We start from the raw sequence: 23247 nt of genomic DNA on the forward strand, positions 1-23247 counted from the left end.
TGAAAGCCAATAGAAGAGACTCTCTTGAATAGAGTCTAATTCTATTGGCTTTCCAAAGCCAATAGGAATTGTCCAGGCTGTCTCTGCCCTGCTGAGCCCGCGAAAAGTCCCATTCTGCAAATGGTGCTGCACCAGTTGAGTAGTCCTTGACTTACGACTGGTTGAGTAGTCCTCAACTTACGACCGATTGGGGGTCGCGGCGTTAAAAAGGTTGAGAACCACTGTTTTAGAGGGTCCTTGAGGCCACCTGGAGGTTTATCTGTGCCCTCAGGGTCTGTCCACATTTTGGACAGAGAGGACCACTGGTTTGAAAGAGGGGTCAAAGAGGCCATCTAGGTCAAAACTGAACAGCCCTCTCTCAACAGAGGGGGAGGGACACGACATCATCTACCTCCAGTCTACAACACAGTCCTTTCAGCAGTTCCAAGAAGGCTCCCCATCCATTTGCACCACTCAGGTGATCCTAAGGACACAGACAAACCTCCAAGTGGCCTCAACGACCCTCTAAAAGAAGGCAAATGACCAGCGGTCCGCAAGGAGTATAAATCCTTCCATTCCCCACCATCCAGTCAGAGCTGAAGAAGCTTCTTGGATGAGAAGAAAGATGTCCTCAAGGAAGAACAAAGAAAGTCCATTTGCCTCGTGAAAAAAGCACCTTTGGGTCAACCATGGCCTGGATGACGGAGACTCTCCGTAGACTTGGTCTGCTTATGGCTGGACTTAATTGGGACAGTTCTGGTTTTTTTGATGAAGGGAAGTGCTGGGGAATATTAATAGATCCCGCTGTTCTATTAGCCACTGTTGAGGGACAGCACAAAGGGTCACCTTGCTCAGTCATCAGAGCATCCTCTTCAAGGCTGTTGTGGTTTTGTGACTGCCCAATTTAGGCTGGAGTTCCCTCAGAAGCGTCCCTCTGGGTCTCCAGCTGATTTGACACCAAGAGAGAAGGAATGAAGAGGGAGCTGCAGACAGAACATTCATCTCCGCTGAATGGGGACCATCTGTTGCGATCTTTGATGTCTTTCCTACAAACACACCCATGATAGACGAGAGATTCCTCCTTGGCAAGCCAAAAATCCCAGGGATTATCTGGAAGCCTTTGAAGATGGGCCTGTAGGGACAGGGACAGGGCGTGTGAGCAGACGAAGGTCTAACTTATCATGGTGCCGGTGCTGCCTGAAAACACTTCCACGCACACCCACACAAACCCACACCCGCGGAGACCGAGTGCTTGCTGAGCAAACACTTCGCATGGGTGGCAACTCAATCCTGCGGGGTGAAACGAATTGCAAAGCTGGAAAACCTGTGTGACACACACTCCAATAATAACCCGTGGTTAGGGCGCGGCCGTCAGTGGCTTGCTTGGAATTGCAAGTGCAGTTAGTTCATTTCGTGACCGTCCAAAGTTACAACGGCACTAAAAAAAAAAAGTGACTTAAGATCAAACTTTCACGCTTACAACCCTTGCGACGTCCCCAGGGTCACGTGATTTACATTCGGTTGCTTGGCAACTGACTCACATTTTTGGCGGTTTGCAGCATCCCGGGGTCATGTGATGTCCTTTTGCGACCTTCTGACTAGCAAAATCAATGGGGAAGCAGCGATTCAATTAGCGACCGGGTTACTAGAATGGAATAGGAATAGAATAGAATTAGAATGAATAGAATAGAATAGAATAGAATAGAATAGAATAGAATAGAATAGAATAGAATAGAATAGAATAATGAAGAACAGAACAGAATAGGAATAGAATAGAATAGAATAGAATAGAATAGAATAGAATAGAATAGAATAGAATAGAATAGAATAATGAAGAATAGAATAGAATAATGAAGAATAGAATAGAATAGAATAATGAAGAATAGAACAGAACAGAATAGAATAGAAATACAGAAGAATAGAATAGAATAGAATAGAATAGAATAATGAAGAATAGAATAGAATAGAATAGAATAGAACAGAACAGAATAGAATAGAAATAAAGAAGAACAGAATAGAATAGAATAAAATAGAATAGAATAGAATAATGAAGAATAGAATAGAATAATGAAGAATAGAATAGAATAGAATAATGAAGAATAGAACAGAACAGAATAGAATAGAAATACAGAAGAATAGAATAGAATAGAATAGAATAGAATAGAAAGTCGAGGACTATTCTGTAAGTGTTCTAGACTCACCTTGAGCAAGGAAACAAGGACGGAAACAGGATTGCCACAAAAAAAATGTTGAGAGTTTGGGAAAAAAAGTGCAAAGAAGGGCAACTAACATGATTAAAGGCCTGGAGATTCAAACGGTTGCAGGATTTGGGAATGGCCAGTCTACAGAAAAGAAGGACTAGTGGAGGGGGACATGACAGCAGTCTTCCAGTATTTGAGGGGGCTGCCACAAAGAAGAGGAGGGGGTCAACTTATTTTCCAAAGCACCAGAAGGCAAGACAAGAAACAATGGTTGGAAGCTGATCGAGGAGAGAAGCAACCTGGAATTAAGGAGAAACTTCCTAACAGTGAGGACAATTAACCAGTGGAACAGCTTGCCACCAGAAATTGTGGGCGCTCCATCACTGCAGGTTTTTCACCTCCAAGGTCCCTTCCAGCTCCACTCTGATTCTGATTCGGAATTGATTCTCAAACGGGGGCCCTTCCACTGCCTGCCGTCAGTCAAGCCACCTTATTACAGAGACTCCGTCTCGCCTCCAGAGTTGCCCCCATCAATGTATAATGCAAGAGCCATGAATAATTGAAGCTCGGCAAAGCTAGGAAGACTTTTAGGCAGCTCAATTATTTGTCAAGCTACAGCATTTGCCCTGCAGCCTGTCCCAACCTGTAGCACGTTCCCAAACGCTGGAGGTTGAAGTCTCCAATATTGGAAGACTGCTATCACGTCCCCCCCCCCAGTCCTTCTTTTCTGTAGACTGGCCAAACCCAAGTCCCGCAGCCGTTCTTCGTATGTTTTAGTCTCCAGGCCTTTAATCCTCTTAGTTGCTCTTCTCTGCACTTTGTCCAAAGTCTCAACATCAACAGGAAGGGTCACTGTAGGGTCCAGTTTGATGGCATGAAACCAAACACTGGATGGATTTAGTTGGTTCCTCTTCTTCTTCTTCTTCTTCTTCTTCTTCTTCTTCTTCTTCTTCTTCTTCTTCTTCTTCTTCTTCTTCTTCTTCTTCTTCGTCTTCTTCTTCTTCTTCTTCTTCTTCTTCTTCTTCTTCTTCTTCTTCTTCTTCTTCTTCTTCTTCTTCTTCTTCTTCTTCTTCTTCTTCTTCTTCTTCTTCTTCCCCTTCCCCTCCTCCTCCTCCTCCTTCTTCTTCTTCCTCCTCTTCCTCTTCCTCTTCCTCCTCCTCCTCCTCCTCTTCTTCTTCTTCTTCTTCCCCTTCTCCTCCTCCTCCTTCTCCTTCTTCTTCCTCCTCTTCCTCCTCCTCCTCCTCCTCCACTTCTTCTTCTTCTTCTTCTTCTTCTTCTTCTTCTTCTTCTTCTTCTTCTTCTTCTTCTTCTTCTTCTTCTTCTTCCTCTTCCTCTTCTTCTTCTGCCATATCTGTTATTGGACGTTGGCGATCATGTTGGCGATCCTGTTTTTATCAGCAGCTGCCCGAAAAAGTGCTGCTGAGTTTTGTCCAAACCAATCCCTTAGATTTTGAAGCCACGATGTTCTTCTTCTGCCTGGACCTCGTTGGCCTTCGATCTTTCCTTGGAGGACTCAGTGGAGTGTGCCGTATTTTTCTGGGTGTCGCATCACACGTCCAAAATATTCTAATTTTCTTTTTTTTAATTGTTTTGATGATTTCCCTTGGCTTTCCCAGGCGGCTTATCATTGGTTCTGCGAAGGGTAGTCTTCTTTCAGGAGACCTGCTTTTTACCCTGCCACATTGTCCTCCCTGTTAGGAAGCTTCTCCTTAATTCCAGCAGTCTTCCAGGATTTGAGGGGCTGCCCCATAGAAAAGGGGATCATCTTATTTTCCAAAGCACCAGAAGGAAGGGCAAGGAACAACGGAGGGAAACTCATCAAGGAGAGAAGCAAGCTGGAATTAAGGAGAAACTTCCTAACAGCGAGGACGATTAACCAGTAGAACAACCAGCCTCTAGAAGTGCTCCATCACTGGAGGTTTTTAAGAAGAGACTGGACAGTTCCTTGTCCGAAATGGTCTAGGGTCTCCTGCTTGAGCAGGGGGCTGGACTAGAAGACCTCCAAGCTCCCGTCCTGCTCTATTCTGGTTCTGGTTCTGCTTCTCCAAGTCTCCTGCTTGAGCAGGGGGCTGGACTAGAAGACCTCCAAGCTCCCTTCCAACTTTGTTATTCTGTGGCCAGTCTGCTGAGGAACCCTCTGGGCACCTGATACTGGCCCATCTCTACTCTTGATGGTGTTGTGCTGACTTTGGTTCTGCCTGCACTGTTGACTTTGCCAAGGCACTCCTCAAACAAAAACCTATTTAGAGCATGCCAAAGAATAAGCTATTCTCAATCTTAGATTGCACTTATACCTTGGAGAGAGAGAGAGAGGAGAGAAGGGGAGGAGAGAGACGGAGAGAGGGAGGGAGGGAGAGGGGGCGAGAGAGGGAGACAAAAGAGAGGAGAGAGAGAAAGAGAGAGGGGGCGAGAGAGAGAGAGGGAGGGAGAGAGGGAGAGGAGAGAGAAAGAGAGAAAGAAAAAGAGAGGGAGAAAGAGAGAGAAAGAGAAAGAGGGACAGGGACAGGGTGAGAGGGAGAGGAGATGAGAGAAAAAGAGGGAGAGATGGAGAGGGAGAGAAGAGAGAGAGAAAAAGAAAGGGAGAGAGAAAGAGGGAGAGGAGGAGGGGGAGAGAGAAAGAGAAAGAGAGAGAAAAAAGGAGAGGGGGAGAGGGAGAGAAGAGAGGAGAGAGAGAAAAAGAAAGAGGGAGAGGAGGAGGGGGAGAGAGGGAGAGAGAGAAAGAGAGAGAAAGAGGGACAGGGACAGGGTGAGAGGGAGAGGAGATGAGAGAAAAAGAGGGAGAGATGGAGAGGGAGAGAAGAGAGAGAGAAAAAGAAAGGGAGAGAGAAAGAGGGAGAGGAGGAGGGGAGAGAGAAAGAGAAAGAGAGAGAAAAAAGGAGAGGGGGAGAGGGAGAGAAGAGAGGAGAGAGAGAAAAAGAAAGAGGGAGAGGAGGAGGGGGAGAGAGGGAGAGAGAGAAAGAGAGAGAAAGAGGGACAGGGACAGGGTGAGAGGGAGAGGAGATGAGAGAAAAAGAGGGAGAGGGAGAGAGAGAAAGAGGGAGAGATGGAGAGGGAGAGAAGAGAGAGAGAAAAAGAAAGGGAGAGAGAAAGAGGGAGAGGAGGAGGGGGAAAGAGAAAGAGAAAGAGAGAGAAAAAGGGAGGGGGAGAGGGAGAGAGAGGGAGAGAGAGAAGCTAGCACCCAGTCAGTTGCCTAAAACAAGTGTGAAAAAGTGACAAATCTGTGCACAGAAATAGGTCTCTCCATTCCAGGATGCTCTGAACTGAGCACGAACTACTTAACACTTAACCCACAACTGCCAAACTTGTTGCCTCCTCTGATCAATGGCTTCCCCTGTTCTTCTAAACTCAGTAAATAAATAAATCTGGGCAAATCATCTCTGTGAGCTAATTTACTGTGCCTCCTGTCAAGGAGGCCACTCGGATTCTTGATCAGGCTCTCTTTATGCATAATTCAGCATTTGGATAACAATCAAAAAGAAGAAGAAGAAGGCCGACGCGATCTACAACTACGCAATCAGACATCCATTCGGCCTTTCACCGTATCATTTATTAAACACTACGCTTTGTAACTGGGACTCTGTCATTAACAACAGCCTGACAGGCGGTTCTGGTCTGTAGACTCTTCCACTTTAGATGGGGGCACATTCCTCTTCAAATGTTGTCCCAGGGGATGGACAGGAAGGCGCCCAACGCTATGATTCCACGATGTGCCAAGATCTGATTCATTTGATTCAGATTAATTCAACCAATTTTGGTCACCCTATCACAAGAAAGATGTTGAGAGTTTGGGGGGAAAAATTCAGAGAAGAGCAACTGCAGGACTTGGGCTTGGATAGTCTAAAGAAAAGAAGAAGTAGGGGAGACAGGATAGCAGTATTCCAGCATCTGGGGGGCTGCAACAAAGAAGAGAGGGTCAAATTATTCTCCAAAGCACCAGAGGGAAAGATAAGGAACAATGGTCGGGAATTGATCAAAGAGAGAAGCAACCTGGAATTAAGGAGAAACTGAATAACCATGAGGACAATTAACCAGTGGAACAGCTTGCCTCCATAAATCGTGGGCGCTCGATTATTGGAGATTTTTTAAAAAGAGGCTAAGTCACTTGTCTGAGATGGTTTAGGTTCTCCTGCTTGAGCAGGACTAGAAGACCTCCAAGGTCCCTTTCTACTCTATTCTATTCTATTCTATTCTATTCTATTCTATTCTATTCTATTCTATTCTATTCTATTCCATTCCATTCTCTTTCCTATTCCCTATTCTATTCTATTCTGTATTTTATTTCTATTCCATTCCATTCCATTCCATTCTATTCTATTCCTTAATTCTATTCTATTCTATTCTATTCTCTATCATCTATTCTCTATTCTATTCTAGTCTCTATCATCTATTCTCTATTCTATTCTAGTCTCTATCATCTATATTCTATTCTATTCTATTCTATTCTATTCTATTCTCTATTCTATTCTCTATCATCTATTCTCTATTCTATTCTATTCTCTATCATCTATTCTCTATTCTATTCTATTCTATCATCTACCATCTATTCTCTGTTCTATTCTATTCTATTCTATTCTATTCTATTCTATTCTATTCTATTCTATTCTATTCTATTCTATTCTATTCTATTCTATTCTGTATTTTATTTCCATTCCATTCCATTGAGGGATTCTTATCCTGGCCATGGAGAATTTCTTCTCTTGCTCTTCTGCTGACCTATTTCTACTTCTCAAGCTCATCCTTGGCTCGGACGTTTCTCTACTCAATACACCAAAAGGAGAATTCATTGCATTTGTCGATTAAAAAAAACGAATGACTTTGGTGTGGCCAAAGCCATTTTTAACCAAGTCAACACGGAAGGACCTGCCTGCTTCACATCAGAACTGGAAATCTATCCAATATCTTTCAGAACCTCCTTTGGTTGGTGATGATACCTCCAAAGATCAAACCTGGCCATATCTAACTCAGAGCCACATGTCACGTGGAGAAATAAGGTCTTTCTGAACTAACCTCCTCGTTTGTCCTATCAGCCTCGGTCAAGTCCACCTTCGTCCGTAGAATTCACTGATTATTTCTGGGCTCTCCATCCAACTTACTTCGCAGGCTTGTTATCATGGAGGAAAAAAAATGATATTTATCCTGTTTTGAGCTCAGAAAAAGAAGGTGGGATGACGAATGAATTTCTACTAAGATCTGAAAGACCAGGTTAGGGACAGATTGTCCTGGAGAAAAATCTACGTGGCCGCTAACTCGATGGCATGCAATCCATCAAACAAGTCAGTTCCAAGTTTGGTCCTTGCTTCCTTCATTCCAAAGACAACTACCGTTGGCATTCTTGGGTGGATTACACTGATTTTCACGGGAGAGCTGATTGGTCCTAGCACAGTGGTTCTCAACCTGTGGGTCGGGACCCCATTTGGGGTCAAATGACCATTTCACGGGGGTCGCCAAACAACGCAGTCCGCCATTTTTTCCCCCTTTTCCTTAGCTGTGCTGCTCCCTTTTATTCTATTGGCTTTTGAAAGCCCATAGAAGAGACTCTCTTGAATAGAGTCTAATTCTATTGGCTTTCAAAAGCCAATAGGAATGGTCCAGGCTGCCTCTGCCCTGCTGAGCCCTCCAAAAGTCCCATTCTGCAAACGGTGCTGCACCAATTGAGTAGTCCTCGACTTACGACCGGTTGAGTAGTCCTCGACTTACGACCGGTTGGAGGTCGCAGCATTAAAAAGGTTGAGAACCACTGGCCTAGCAGTAATTTAATTCCGCGTTAGGCGGCCGAGCCCATATTTTCAGTCCAAGAACGGACGGAGGCCATTTTTCAGCAGCCCTCTGATTAGTTGTCAAAGAGCTATTCATAATTTGCCATGGGGGGGGGGGATGACAACCACGGCTTTGGTTCCTTTCAAACTGTGAGAAGTGGAGCAGCTTGACACAATTGGATGTTTGTGCCAATCCAGGAGAAGGAATCACGATGGGGAGTCTGCGAGGGCAAGACTCAGACTCATCAAAAGTGGGCGAGCAAAAAGTCGTGACCCCATTGCAATGATCACATGGCCACCCTGAAAAGGGGACTGAAGACCTGCCAGTTCAATCAATCAATCAAAATAGAGCTGGAAGGGACCTTGGAGGTCTTCTAGTCCAGCCCCCTGCTCATGCAGGAGACCCTACGTTAAGCAACGGATGGAAACTCATCAAGGAGAGAAGCAGCCTAGAACTAAGGAGAAATTTCCTGACAGTGAGAAAAATTAACCAGTGGAACCAGACTGGCTGTCCAGTCTGTTCTTAAAAACTTCCAGTGTTGGAGCATTCACCGCTTCTGGAGGCAGGTTGTTCCACAGGTTAATTGTTCTCACTCTCAGGAAATTTCTCCTTAGTTCCAGGTTGCTTCTCTCCTTGATGAGTTTCCACCCGTTGCTTCTTGTCCTGCCTTCAGGCGCTTTGGAGAATAGCTTGACTCCCTCTTCTTTGGGGCAGCCCCTGAGATATTGGAACACCGCTATCATGTCCCCACTCATCCTTCTCTTCGTTAAACTAGACAGACCCAATTTCAGCAACCGTTCCTCATGTGTTTTAGCCTCCAGTCCCCTAATGAAACGTGAAAACGTTGGAGTTGCAGCTGAGGCAGGTAAGAACAGGTGCCGCTCGTTAAGTGCCTTGGGAATTTAATAGACAGAACTCCAGAAGTTCCCAGGTTGCTGCATCCTATCTAGAATTTGCTGGAGCACCTGATAAGGGGGATCGTGGCTGATGCATGACGGTCTGCTGCCCTCTGCTGGCTGAACACTAAAATAAGGTGTGGAACCTCAAGCAATAATAATAATAATAACAACAACAACAACAACAACAATGATGAAGATGCACTGAAATTAGTATATCAGGAAGGCTTACTGACTACTGGAGAGACCAAACAGGCCTACAAGAAAGACCAAATGAAGAACAGAATAGAGGCATGGGAAGACAAAGCACTACGTGGCCAATACCTTAAAAAAAATAGCTGGGAAAGCAGATAATAACAAGACCTGGCAATGGCTAAGAGCAGGAAAATTGAAGAAAGAGACCGAGGGACTAATTCTGGCTGCACAAGACCAAGCCTTAAGGACAAATGCATATAAAGTCAAAATTGAGAAGACAGCAACAGACAGTAAGTGCCGCCTATGCAAAGAAGCTGAAGAAACAGTGGACCACCTGGTAAGCTGTTGCAAGAAGATTGCACAGACTGACTACAAGCAGCGGCATGACATGACATGACATGACTCGATAGGTAGACAAAATGCCAATTCCAGTCTTAACATCTGGCTGACTGTGCGATGATTAATAATAATAATAATAATAATAATAATAATAATAATAATAATAATGGACGTGGCAGTGCCTGGAGATAGCAGAATAGAAGAGAAAGAACTGGAGAAGATAACAAAATACAAAGACCTACAAATAGAAATAGAAAGACTGTGGCAAAAGCAAGCAAGGGTAGTACCAATAGTCATAGGCTCCTTGGGTGCAATCCCAAAACAACTGGAGCACCACTTGAACACCATTGGCATTGACAAATTCGCTATTAGTCAATTGCAAAAGGCGGCCTTATTAGGAACTGCTTCCATCCTGCGACGATATCTGTAATACCATCAAACATCCACATCTGCCTATCCCAGGTCCTGGGTAAGGACTCGATAGGTAGACAAAATGCCAAATCCAGTCTGAACATCTGGCTGACTGTGCGATGATCAATAATAATAATAATAATAATAATGATAATAATAATAATAATAATAATAATAATAATAATAATAATAATAATAATAATAATAAAGTTGGAAGGGACCTTGGAGGTCATCTAGTCCCACCCCCTGCCCAAACAGGAGACCCTACACCATTTCGGACAAATGGCAGTCCATCTGTTTATAAAATAAAGCTATTGGTGGACAAGGCTGCTTTTTCACGAGGTAACTGGACTTACGATGATCTGGATGACTGAGAATCTCCATACACATCTATTGGTTTACAGTAGGTCTAAATCCCAGAGGTGCTTTTTCAACAGCCCTCTCTCAACAGAGGGGGAGAGACACAACACCATCCATCTCCAGTCTACAATACAGTCCTTTCAGCAGCTCCAAGAAGGCTCCACACCCATTTGCACCACTCAGGTGACCCTGTGGACACTGATAAACCTCCAAGTGGCCTGAATGACTCTCTAAAAGGAGGCAAATAACTAGCTGTGTGCAAGGAGTATAAATCCTTCAATTCTCCACCATCCAGTCAGAGCTGAAGAAGCTTCTGGGAGGAGAAGCGAAACATCTTCAAAGAAAAACCAGAAAGTCCAGTTGCCTCTCGAAAAAGCACCTTTGGGACAACCCTGACCTGAATGATGGAGAATCTCCTAGACTAGTAGGTCTAAATCCAATTCCCCAATCGGGATAATATCAAAATGAAAGAGTTTGAAGGAATAAAATGAATAAATAAAAGTTCACCAGAGAAGACTAAGGAAAGAAAGCTGGGTAATTGCACTTAGCACTAGCCCTTAGACTTATATACTGCTTCATAGTGCTTTACAGCCCTCTCTAAGCGGTTTACAGAGTCATCCTGTTGCCCCCAACAATCTGGGTCCTCATTTTACCGACCTCAGAAGGATGGAAGGCTGAGTCAACCTTGAGCTGGTCTGGATCGAACTGCTGGCAGTGGGCAGAGTTAGCCTGCAATACTGCATTCTAACCACTGTGCCACCACAGCAGATAGATAGATAGATAGATAGATAGATAGATAGATAGATAGATAGATAGATGGACGGACGGATGATAGATAGATAGATAGATAGATAGATGATAGATGATAGATAGATAGATAGATGATAGATGATAGATAGATGATTGATTGATAGATAGATAGATGATAGATAGATAATAGATAGACAGACAGATGGATAATAGATAGATAGATGATAGATAGATGATAGATGATAGATAGATGATAGATGATAGATAGATAGATAGATAGATAGATAGACAGACAGATAGGTAGATAGATAGCAATAGCACTGACTTATATACCGCTTCACAGTGCTTTACAGCCCTCTCTAAGCAGTTTACAGAGTCATCCTGTTGTCCCCAACAATCTGGATCCTCGTTTTACCGACCTCGGAAGAATGGAAGGCTGAGTCAACCTTGAGTCAGTCAGGATCAAACTGCTGGCAGTCAGCAGAATTAGCCTGCAATAGTGCATTCCAACCACTGCGCCACCACGGTAGCCCCAGGGAACAGCTCTGCCCTCGTGTCTCTAACTTATGACGTGGAGGTGGTACAAAGCATGACCTGTGCAGAAACACTTCAGCGTGGAGGACTCAGCTTTGCACATACACAGCATCCACACTGCACGGGCAGCCGAGGGCAGCCCGTCTGAGCACTAAATGTCTTGCCCTGAGGTGCTTTAATTGGACTAAGCTGGTTAATTCACCATATGGGGCTCTGGGGGGGGCTGACTAGCCAGTGGGGAGAGTGCCACTAGCCCCCTTTACTCTCCCCACCCCCCATTTGAAAAGTCAGCCTTGGCTGGGCCGCAGGATTAAAGCAACCTGGCCGTTAATGCTCTAAGAAGGAGAGCAGATGGCTTAACCTGCGCAAGACTCGACTGATTCATTTCAGCACTTGGGAAGCGGCTGCGAAACAGCGAACTGTCCCCCCCCCCAAGGCCAGCCATCTTCTCTTCCTCTCTCTTTTCCATCTTTAATGGAAATCCATCCACTCCCCACAGCCCGGTTTTAATAAATAGGCAAACCATGCACCAATACAAAAAAGGCAAGATGGTGACCACCACAGTGGGAGTCAACCAATCAATCAGAAGAAAGCTGAAAGGGACCTTGGAGGTCTTCTAGTCCAACCCCTGCTCAAGCAGGAGACCCTATACAATTTGAGACCTCCAGTGATGGAGCACCCACAACGTCTGGAGGCAACTTCTTTTTTTATTATTATTATTAAATATTATTTTATTTTTCCAAACTCTCCCCCATACGTATACCGTGATATTTATCAGATGTTAACATACATTCTTTTTACATTCACATATAAGATACTTTTAATAAAATGAAATAAATACACACACACACGTGACTTTTGGGGTTGCTCGCCCATTTCCCCTTTCACTGTATCCACACTCCTTCTTCTCTACCTTCTTTCTCCTCTTCCCTTCTTCCCTCTTCTTCCTCTCCTCTTTCCTTCCTTCTCCTCTTCTCCTCCAACCTTCCTACTTCCTTCTCCCCTCCTTTACTCTTTTCTCTCTCCTCTCCTTTCTTCCTTCTCATCCCTGTCTGGAGGCAACTTCTGTTCCACTGGTTAATTGTCCTCCCTGTCAGGAAGTTTCTCCTTAGTTCTAGATTGCTTCTCTCCTTGATTATTTTCCATCCATTGTTTCTTGTCCTGCCTTCTGGTGCTTTGGAGAATAAATTGACCCCCCCCTTTTCTTTGTGGCAGCCCCTCAGATACTGGAAGACTGCTATTATGTCCCCCCCAGTCCTTCTTTTCTCTAGACTGGCCATACCCAATTCCTGTAGCCATCCTTCGTATGTTTTAGTCTCCAGGCCTTGGATCACCTTAGTTGCTCTTCTCTGCACTTTTCCCAAAGTCTCAGCATCTTTTTTTGTAATGTGGTGAGCAAAACTGGATGCCTTATTCCAGATGTGCCCTTACTAAGGCTTTATAAAGCGGCAGTAATACTTCGCGTGATTTTGATTCTGTGCCTCTGTTTACACAAAACCCTGCTCCTTTGTGACGGCACTGAACCGTGGAAGGGAGAGGCAGGACAGTGGCCACTCAAGGTCTGAGCTTCTGCTCCCAGCGGGGGCACATTAGTCAAAGACTATCAGCAGATGTCAAAATGTGAATTAGGGATTAGGGTATTGGAGTCATCTTGAGCAGCAAAATCACTGGGATGCAAATGGGATTTGGCTGCAATTAAGTATAACAATTCACGTAGTGACTGTTTGAAATTACCACGGTGCTGGTGACCATTTTTCACGCTTATGACCACTGCCGCACCCCCAGGGTCACGTGATCAAAATTCTGACCCTTGGCTCGAATTTACGACGGCTGCAGTATCCTGGGATCAAGTGATCCCTGTTTTGCAACCTTGATTCCTAACTTGATTCATTTAACCAAGATGGCAAGAAAGATCATCAACTGGAGCAAAATTCACTCAACAAGTCTCTGGCTTAGCAACGGAAAGTTTGGGCTTTGGCTGTAAGTCGTTGGCTATGCTTGGCTGGAGACGGGTGGTAAATAAATTTCCTAATACACCAATAAATTGATAGAGAAAGGGATGAGAGAGAAGAATCAGTGGAGACCCTTATTCAGGTTTTTTTTCCCCGAATGAGTGGGTCAATGATTAAAAAAAGCTATTTTTCTAGAGTCCTCCAAAGCAGCTTTACTTATTTGCTCGTCTTTAACCAACTCTCAAAGTCCAAAGCCAGGAAAACAGACCAGCCCGTTGCAGGTAGCTAAAAGTTGTCACGTTAAAGACTATCCGTCTCTGGGAATCTATCCCAGAAGTAGGGATCATGGCTTTTCTGCAACAAACAAGGAATGTTTGAGCCTGCTGGAAGAGCTAACACTATAAAGGCAGCTTACCTGCATGGAGTGATAGATACAAATAAAAACAAAGGTCTGTTTCACCATCGGATGAGCTTTGAGACCCCCTCCACGGTTATCTCATCCCCTTTATCTGCGTCTTCCAACTTTCTGCTTTCCAATCTGCTCAGGGCATCAGGTGCCAGACGGGGTCTCTGGAAACGCCAGAAGGAAAAGTCTGAAGCATCAAAAGGAAATTGCTTCCTTCAATCCCCCCCTTCTGCCCCCACCTCAATACGCCTGCCTGCACGTTGTCCATGGTGCCATTCCACTGTGCGGTTTTTTTCAATATAGTTCCTGCGTTTTTGTTTTTTTTTCCAATGTAGTTCAGCCTACAGGAGCGTAAATCCTAAGCCCGAATCGGGTGAATGGAGTTCCCTCTTTCAGGGATGGGAAGATTTTTTTCAATGTTTTTTTTTTTTTAAAATCAACTAAAAGAAGAATCAGAGAACCTAAAAGACAGCTGTAGCATCCCAGCCAGGCCTTCGTTTGAAGCCACGAAGGATTGGATTCTCCAAGCAGGCTAAACGTTCTAACGGTCCACATTTTTTGCAAGATGTGGCTCGCTGGGGTTGCAAGGTAAAGACACGTCAATCGGTTTGAGTGGGTTTACAGAAGCTGGCACTAAATTTAGCCTGGAGATAGAAGTCCCCAAGCTGGGAGAAAAATGAGCGGGCAAATGCTTCTTGGGGTCCACCAGAAAGACCACCTATATCTCTGAAGCTTTGCTGAGGTCTGGATGGGACATCTCGGCTTTGTCACTCTTTGGGATTTTATTTTCACTCTCTTGTCCATCAGTCTTCCCCCACTGCTTCTGTGTATACACACACACACACACACACACACACACACAACCACACACACACACACACACACACACACACACACACACACACACAGACACGCAAATCAATCCCTGTTAGTTTCCTTTTGAGCACTGGAAAATCTGGAGTGGATTTCACCTAGACGTTCTCCCTTTGATGCTGGATTACATTGCCTAGGTCAGTGGTTCTTCACCTTTTTGAACAAATCACCCCCTTGAGCCAATGAGGAAGTTGTCATCGCCCCCCCTCCCCCAACATCACCTCTCCATCACAACGTAGGAAATAATTCTTCAATTTATGCAAACCCTTTTTCTGTTTTCTTTAAAATTGTCATTAGGACGTATCGATGCCAATCATTTATTTCCAGTCTTTTCCCCCATATCTCCCATATTCTGGCTAATGGCGTGCTACTGTATGGGTAGAGGCTGCTGCACAACATGCATGAAGATAAGCAATGCGTATTCACACATGTACGGCGTTCTGTACTGAAGCCAGCGGGAGGAACATTTGAAAACACAATTCAATCCACTAAGAGCGAGCGATCTGATGTTTTTGTACGACAGATATACAGCCATTCACCCTACGAAAAAAAACTCAAAAGTGTCCCCAAAACTTCTCGCTCCATCCCCCCCATATCGCCCCCTTTTCGTTCCATTGCCCCCTTGAAAAACAAAATCGCCCCTGGGGGGCAATATCGCCCAGGTTAAGAACCACTGGCCTAGGTGACCACAAGATATCTCATCCAAAAAAATTTAGCCAGAATTGCTTATATAAATATATATCAGCATTGTTGCGGCTAGCCTAAAGAAGGATAGCCAGTGGGATAGACAAAATATTTCCAGCTTGGAATTAGAAACGCTGGAATTTTGCTCCCCTGCGTTTACATTTTGCTTCCAATAAACTATCCAAAGATGCGCCAATTATAAAACATTTTGCACCCGTGTACTTTATCATCTGGACTGACTGGACAGCCATTTGTCCGAAATGGTGTAGGGTTTCCTGCCTGAGCAGGGGCTTGGACTAGATGACCTCCAAGGTCCCTTCCAACTGTACTACTATTACTATTGCTATCTTGAAATGTTGAAATGTTGAAAATCTCGCTTTTTCTCTGCTTTTCTCAGACCGTTGAGAAAAGCACACATATTTTTTTTCCCCCAATTAATTAATTAATTTGTTTTTGGAAATGTGGGATTCATGAGTTCTACAAGTAGGAAGTTCCCACGCCATGCTGAGCGTAAAAGACTCTCTCCTGCTCCCTCCAGTCCGTGTGATCCAGACCGTTTTTTTCTTCCGGTAGGGCTGAGTGGACAGTGACTTTGTCCAGCCTGTTAGAGCAAGCAGGCATGGTTTTCGCATCCCTGACCACACAAGGATCGGGGTGGTCTTCTGGGCTGGGGATGCAGGGGAGAAAGTGGGCAATTGGAGGCTAGGATCCCGCCCTGAGTTTGCTTTCAGTTGGGAGACAGAAGCTGGAGATCATCTCAGCCTACCATGGATTTGGGGTTGGTCCTGCTGATGCTTCCTACTCTCTGCCTTTGGGGTGAGTGCACCTTAAAAATTGCGGGGTGGGGGTGTTTCCTATCTAGTGAGACCTGAGCCTGCTTTTTGGCGTGGCTGTTGAGGACCTCGTGAACTGCTGGCTGAGGGATCTGCTGCAACTTAAGCTTAGCAAGTTCTCCTAAAAAACTGTTGGGCACCTCACCTGCAGGTTGCACCCAAACACAGAGGCTCTTCTCAAACTTCTGGAGATCTGGAGTAAGGAGGGGGTCGGTTCTTGCAGAGAATGTGGAAAGGAAGAGCTGGCCTGGTGGGGGGGTCCTGTGGGAGGGAAAGCATCAGCAGGTGCCTGCACAAGGACTTCCTTTTGTGCTCCCGATGCCTCTACTTTGTGGTCCATGCATGGTCTCCAAGGACATAATTTGGAAGGGGAAGAACAAGTTGGAAAGGAGAGAACTTCTTCTTCTTCTTCTTCTTCTTCTTCTTCTTCTTCTTCTTCTTCTTCTTCTTCTTCTTCTTCTTCTTCTTCTTCTTCTTCTTCTTCTTCTTCTTCTTCCTCTCCTCCTCCTCCTCCTCCTCCTCCTCCTCCTCTCTTCTTCTTCTTCTTCTTCTTCTTCTTCTTCTTCTTCTTCTTCTTCTTCTTCTTCTTCTTCTCCTCCTCCTCCTCCTCTTCTTCTTCTTCTTCTTCTTCTTCTTCTTCTTCTTCTTCTTCTTCTTCTTCTTCTTCCTTTTCTTCCTCCTCCTCCTCTTCTTCTTCTTCTTCTTCTCCTCCTCCTCCTTCTTCTCTTCTTCTTCTTGCTCCCCCTCCTCCCTTTCCATTATTCCTTCTCCTCCTCCTCCCTTTCCACTATTCTTTCTTCTCCTCCTCTTCACCATTCCTTCCCGTTTTCCTCCTCCTCCTCCTCCTTTTCCATTATTCCTTCCTCTTCTCCCCCCTTTCCACTATTCTTTCTTCTTCTCCTTCTTCTCCTCTTCACCATTCCTTCCCATTTTCCTCCTCCTCCTCCCTTTCCACTATTCCTTCCTCTTCTTCTCCTCCTCCTCCTTTTCCACTATTCCTTCCTCTTCTCCTCCTCCTCCAACCTTTCCACTATTCTATCTTCTTCTCCTTCTTTTTCTCCTCTTCACCATTCCTTCCCGTTTTCCTCCTCCCTTTCCACTATTCCTTCCTCTTCTCCTTCTCCTCCTCCTCCCCCCTTTCCACTATTCTTTCTTCTTGTTCTTCTTCTCTTCACCATTCCTTCCCCTCCTCCTCCTCCTCCTCCTTCCCTCCCTTTGGGAACCCCCTCTCTTCTCCTGAACCCCCTCCTTTGTCTGACATTCCACCGGTCAAAGGGACTCAGTGGGGCCGCTTCTGTGTCCAGTATCCATGGCTACTGATCCTGCCTGGGAAGCAGGGATGGGGCCTTTTGTGACACTTAGAAAAGGGCAGACTTGCTGGTGAATGGATCTGGCACCGTTGGGGGCAATCATTCTCTGGCACAATGGGCAGGGGAAAGTACCCTTCTGCTTTCTCAGTGGTGAGCACGCAAGGGGGGGGAGGCATTCCAAGCAGGTGGCCAGATCTCTCACGAAACGCTCGTCCCTTTGGCCAAGGGGGGGGGGCCTCTGTCCCACGGACACAGAGAAAAGTTTGCTCTGACTTGGACAACTCCAGTGATCATGGTGTGATGGGGACGGCTATTCCCACTTTGCAGAAGAGAGGAAGCAAAGTGGGTTGGCGGGATGGAAGCTGCAAGTGAGTCAGTTATGAGTCACCGGTTCTAAAGATCATCCCTGAGCGCTTATCTTTTGCACAGCTATTCTAAGATTGCTGCTTCAGGATCATCCTCCACAGTACAAATATAATGCCTAAACTAGAAAGTCAGCTTCAGCCCGCGTGGTGTGTGTGTGTTTTGGGGGGGGAGGGGGGCTGTGCTCAAAAGGGTTCTCCTTAGGTGGATGGACCTATTCCTTGAGGTTCTGGAGGCCTAACAACTGTTTTAGAACTTAGAAAAAGTGTTTTCTCCCTTTAGGGTTAAAAAAACAGAATAGAATAGAACAGAATGTTAATAAGAATAGAATAGAATAATAATAGAATAGAATAATAATAATAGAACAGAACAGAATAATAATAATAGAATACTAATACTAATATTAGAATAGAATAGAATAGAATAGAACAGAACAGAATAGAATAGAATATATGGGATGGGATGGGATGGGATAGAATAGGAATAGGAATAGGAATAGAAAAGAGTAGAGTAGAGTAGAGTAGAGTAGAGTAGAGTAGAGTAGAGTAGAGTAGAGTAGAGTAGAGTAGAGTAGAATAGAATAGAATAGATGGGATGGGATGGAATAGGAATAGGAATAGAATAGAATAGAAATAAGAAATAAGAAATAGAATAGAATAGAATAGAATAGAATATATGGGATGGGATGGAATAGGAATAGGAATAGAATAGAATAGAATAGAATAGAATAGAAATAAGAAATAAGAAATAGAATAGAATAGAATAGAATAGAAGCTGGAAGGGACCTTGGAGGTCTTCTAGTCCAGCCCCCTGCTCAAGCAGGAGACCCTATACTATTTCAGATAAGTGACTATGTAGTCTCTTCTTAAAAACCTCCAGGGATATAGGGGATTTTTAAAAATATAAATTATGGCAGTTTATAAAGATTAATGAGTAAACCGAAGCATATCCTGTTTCCCACAGCAAGGAAAGGCAAAGATGGTTAAACTGATTCCTTCATCCAAAGGAGAGAATATATTTAATTTTGTTTCTATTTGGAAATTGTTTCCGGATTTTGTGCTTGCAATGAAAAAAAAAAGAATCTTTGATTTGGGGTTTTACTGATTAACAGGTTTATTGCTAAACAAATGGCTAGTTTAAACTATTGTGTATAAGTAAAAGGTGGAGATTGTAATGTTATTATTATCTTCTACTGTGCTAAGAAGAGTTTGAATCCGGTTCCTTTTTTATTTCTTTTTTCCTACCCTGTATGTTCTTTTCTTTCTCCCTCAGTTTTCTATTTCTCTTTGTGTTTTATATTTTGATAAACCGATAAAAATGTGGAACGTGCCATCTGGAGATCTCCTTGATTGCTGCACCTTTATTATTTTATTGTCTTTATTGCAACTTTATAGTTGCACTTTTTTTTGCAGGTGTTCTTTTTGTAAACAAATATGTGTAGCTTCAAAAGAACTCTTTAACTTTTCTGGTTGCACAACTGATTATTTTATTGTTTAAAACCTGGATGCTGGGGAGTAAGACTCTGGCCTCCACATCCTGTTTTGTCCCAATAGGTGTACCAAAGCAACTTAGGGCTCTTTTCACACAAACCTGCTCAGCCTGGCAAGGTTTAACTTTGGTTTAAGTTTGTGCCCCGGCAGGCTTAGGGTCATGTTAGGCAAACTCAACCTATTTATGGTTTTAGAGGACTGATCTGTTTCAGTAACCAGGTTAAGTCGGTTGGGAGACGCCAGCCCAAAGTGACATGAAATCAATGACGTGGATTGTTGGGTGTCTTCTAGGGCTACCAAACGTCACCATGGACTTGCTTGCAAGGAGGGGCTTCAGAATGAGACACCTGGGCCAGGATGATGATGATGATGATGATGAGGAGGAGGAGGAGGAGGAGGAGGAGGAGAGGAAGGAACAGTGAAAAGAGAAGAAGGAGGAGAAAAGGAAGGAATGGTGGAAAGGGAGGAGAAGGAGAAGAGGAAGAAATGGTGAAAAGGAAGGAGGAGAAGAAGGAGGAATAGGGAAAAGGGAGAGGAGGAGGAGAAGGAGAAGAGGAAGGAATGGTGGAAAAGAAGGAGGAGAAGAAGGAGAAGAAGGAATGGGGAAAAGGGAGGAGGAGAAGGAGAAGGAGAAGGAGAAGAGGAAGGAATGGTGGAAAAGAAGGAGGAGAAGAAGGAGAAGAAGGAATGGGGAAAAGGGAGGAGGAGGAGGAGAAGGAGAAGAGGAAGGAATGGTGGAAAAGAAGGAGGAGAAGAAGGAGAAGAAGGAATGGGGAAAAGGGAGGAGGAGGAGAAGGAGAAGGGGAAGGAATGGTGGGGAGGAGGAGGAGAAGATAAAGGAGTGATGGAAAGAGAGGAAGAGGAGGGAAAGGGGAAGGTATGGTGAAGAGGAGGAGGAGGAGGAGAGGAAGGAATGGTGGAAAGGGAGGAGCAGGAGAAGAAAGAGGAGGAGGAGGAGGAAAACGACTTTGGGGAGACATTCACACCCCATTCCTTTTCCGAATGATGCTTGAGAAGCAGCAACCAAGAAGTTGCCCCAGTGAAGGCCCAGGTCGACGTCCTTGCAAGTCCATGACGAGGAGGAGGAGGACCACTTGGGAGGTCCTGTGGCCAGCTTTCTCCCACTCTCAACAGAGAAGATGGGAGACCCTTAACCTCTTTCACCTGCACGGCTGCAGTTCTCGCACAGAGCAGCTTTGGTGTGTCTTTCACAGCACAAGGCCAGTGGGGAAGAGATAAGAACACAAACCCTTGGGGCTGGCTGCGGAGAAACACTTTCGCCCCACCGCCTTTCAGAGCAACCCAAACCTATAATTTGTTTCCAGGATATCTCCACTGAAACTCTCTGAGATCAGTTTCGAAACAAACCATGTGGATGTTTAAATTCGGACTGGGCAGAAAATACACTCAAAGCTTACTCTCAGGAGTTTAGCGCAAGCCGCTACCATCATGTCAAACGACCTAGTAGGGTTGTATTACTATTATCCTTCTCATCTTTCCTGTTACCTATTTTCTTAGCTTCTTGTGACTTATTGTGCCCTTTCATTTAGTGCCCTATTATGATTTATGTTGATTGCTTATTTAGTATCCGATGACTGTCACTGAGTATCTTGTGATTTACGATGATTGAATTTCATGATTATGATCATGATTTATCACTTGTTGCTTGTGTGCACACTGAAAGCTTCTGCCCCGGAGACAAATTCCTTGTGTGTCCGTCCACTCACACTTGGCCAATGAAGAATTCTATTCTATTCTATTCTATTCTATTCTATTCTATTCTATTCTATTCTATTCTATTCTATTCTATTCTATATATTCTATTCTATTCTATTCTATTCTATTCTATTCTATTCCATTCCATTCTATTCTATTCTATCTATTCTATTCTATTCTATATATTCTATTCTATTCTATTCTATTCTATTCTATTCTATTCTATTCTATTCTATTCTATTCTATTCCATTCCATTCCATTCCATTCCATTCCATATTCTATTCCATATTCTGTTTTATTCTATTCCATATTCTATTCCATATTCTATTCTATTCTATTCTATTCTATTCTATTCTATTCTATTCTATTCTATTCTATTCTATTCTATGCTATGCTATGCTATGCTATTCTATTCTATATTCTATTCTATTCCATATTCTGTTCTATTCCATATTCTATTCTGTTCTATTCCGTATTCTATTCTATTCTATTCTATTCTATTCTATTCTATTCTATTCCTATTCCTTATTCTATTCTATTCCTATTCTATTCTATTCTATTCCTATTTCTATTCTATTCTATTCTGTTGCGTTCCATTCCATTCTATTCCATTGTAATTCTATTCTGTTTCTGTAATCTACTTTATTCTGTAACCTGTTCTGTGTTCTGTATTCTGTGTTCTATTCTACCCTACTCCACTCCACTGCACTCCACTCCACTCCACTATGACCATTAGTATCCCATTCCATATTTTATTCTATTCTGTTCTGTTCTATTCCTATATTATGTCCTGTCCTGTCCTATCCTCTATATTCTCTGTTCTCTTCTGTTCTGTTCCGTTCCATTCCATTCGGTTCTGGTCCACTCAGCTCTGCTCTGCTCTATTCCACTTTACTCCACTCCACTCCATTCCTATTCCTATCCCATTCCATATTCTGTTCTGTTCTGCTCTACTCCTATTCCATTCCATTCTTAATTCGAGCTGGGGGTGGATCCGGCTTTTGCCTGCCCTCCCCCCCCATCATTCAGACACCTCAAGTGTGGCTTAGGCAAGTGTCAGTCCCAATCTTCCTAAGTGGCTGATTTTCCTGTGGGGGTGGGCAGAATATTTAGATTGGATTGAGAATGCAAGCCGGAGAGCCAAGATGGCTAACTAGAACAAACAAAACCTCGTTCAGCGTTTGATGTGTAGCCGTGTTTGGGAGATCAGAGGAGGCAGGGGGTGCATGGGGGTGAGACATGAAGGCCACAGCAGAAGAGTGTTTATAAAGGGAGCGTTCTGATCTAAGGACCACAATGAAAAGTGGAAGATCAAAGAGACTGCTGGGCAATTGCCGGCAAGGGGGCCCTAAAAGTGTGAGAGATTTATGGGTTTAGCCCCGCCTGTTTCTCCGAAACCTGAGAACTGGAGCAGTTTCGTCTCCGAAGCTGAGAGGAACATGGATGAACGTTCAAATGCACACCTGGTGGACTCTCCGTTTGTGAAGAGAGCTTGACATGTCGGGAACTGCAGATCTGGGTTTGGAAAGGCCAAGACAGGACTTGGGGAAAGTGAAGGTTGACCCCAGCCAGGTTCTCCCTGATTCTGGTCAACCCTATCAGGGACAGATCACGATCAAGGAGAGAGTCAACCTAGAAAGAAGGAGAATTTTTCTGACAGAACCATCAACCAATGGAACAGGAGTTGCCTTCAGATGTTGTGGGAATGTCATCACTGGAAGCTTTCAAGAAAGGACTGGACGGCCATCGGTCAGAAATGTGTAGGGTCTTCTGCTTGGGTGGGGTGGATGAGTTGGACTAGATGACCTACAAGGTCCCTTCCAACTCTGCTCTTCTAAAAATGACAGTTCGGGGAATAACTTACATTAACATCTTTCCTTTCCCACGGAAGGCACCATATCACATCCACATGACACGGAACCTTTATCATACATGACCCTGATGTCACAAAAAGCCACACCTCCGTGTGAAGGATACCTGGGGATGTTTCACCTTCCACGTTCTTGAGCTCCTGGCTTTAGGCGTCCCTCAGTATGAGACTTGCACTTTTCTTGCTGGCTTGCCTTGGATGAAGGAACTGAACAATCCTGCGGTTTCATTTTGAGCAGGGGTCTTCCAATTCCGCCCTTTTATGACTTGTGGACTTCAACTCCCAGAATTCCGCAGCCAGCTGGTCATTTGCATAGAGAAGCGAAAC

The 23247-nt window shown here is 44.2% G+C and overlaps 1 protein-coding gene and 1 long non-coding RNA gene across 4 annotated transcripts in view; one reads left to right on the forward strand and one right to left on the reverse strand.

The window, feature by feature from the left end:
* Nucleotides 1-1281: 1281 nt before the first annotated feature.
* Nucleotides 1282-23193, reverse strand: LOC120298122. Of its 2 annotated transcripts, none has more exons than XR_005553957.1 (3): nt 23028-23193; nt 13790-13944; nt 1282-1624 (listed from the first exon to the last, which is right to left on the reverse strand). It is a non-coding gene; the product is annotated as an uncharacterized LOC120298122 (long non-coding RNA). The 2 variants fall into 2 exon arrangements; XR_005553956.1 differs by lacking the exon at nt 23028-23193 and adding an exon at nt 16316-16585.
* The window catches only part of CRB2 (crumbs cell polarity complex component 2), a 42587-nt gene continuing 35186 nt past the window's right edge, over nt 15847-23247 (forward strand). For both annotated transcript variants that reach the window (XM_039321486.1, XM_039321487.1), the window contains exon 1: nt 15847-16153. In XM_039321486.1, the coding sequence (XP_039177420.1) occupies nt 16105-16153 (49 nt within the window). In that variant the 5' untranslated portion in view covers nt 15847-16104. The remainder of the gene's footprint in view (nt 16154-23247) is intronic.

This window comes from Crotalus tigris, unplaced genomic scaffold (genome assembly GCF_016545835.1).
Source record: "Crotalus tigris isolate CLP2741 ecotype Arizona unplaced genomic scaffold, ASM1654583v1 scf7180000023746.1698619, whole genome shotgun sequence".
NCBI classification, from domain to species: Eukaryota; Metazoa; Chordata; class Lepidosauria; order Squamata; family Viperidae; genus Crotalus; species Crotalus tigris.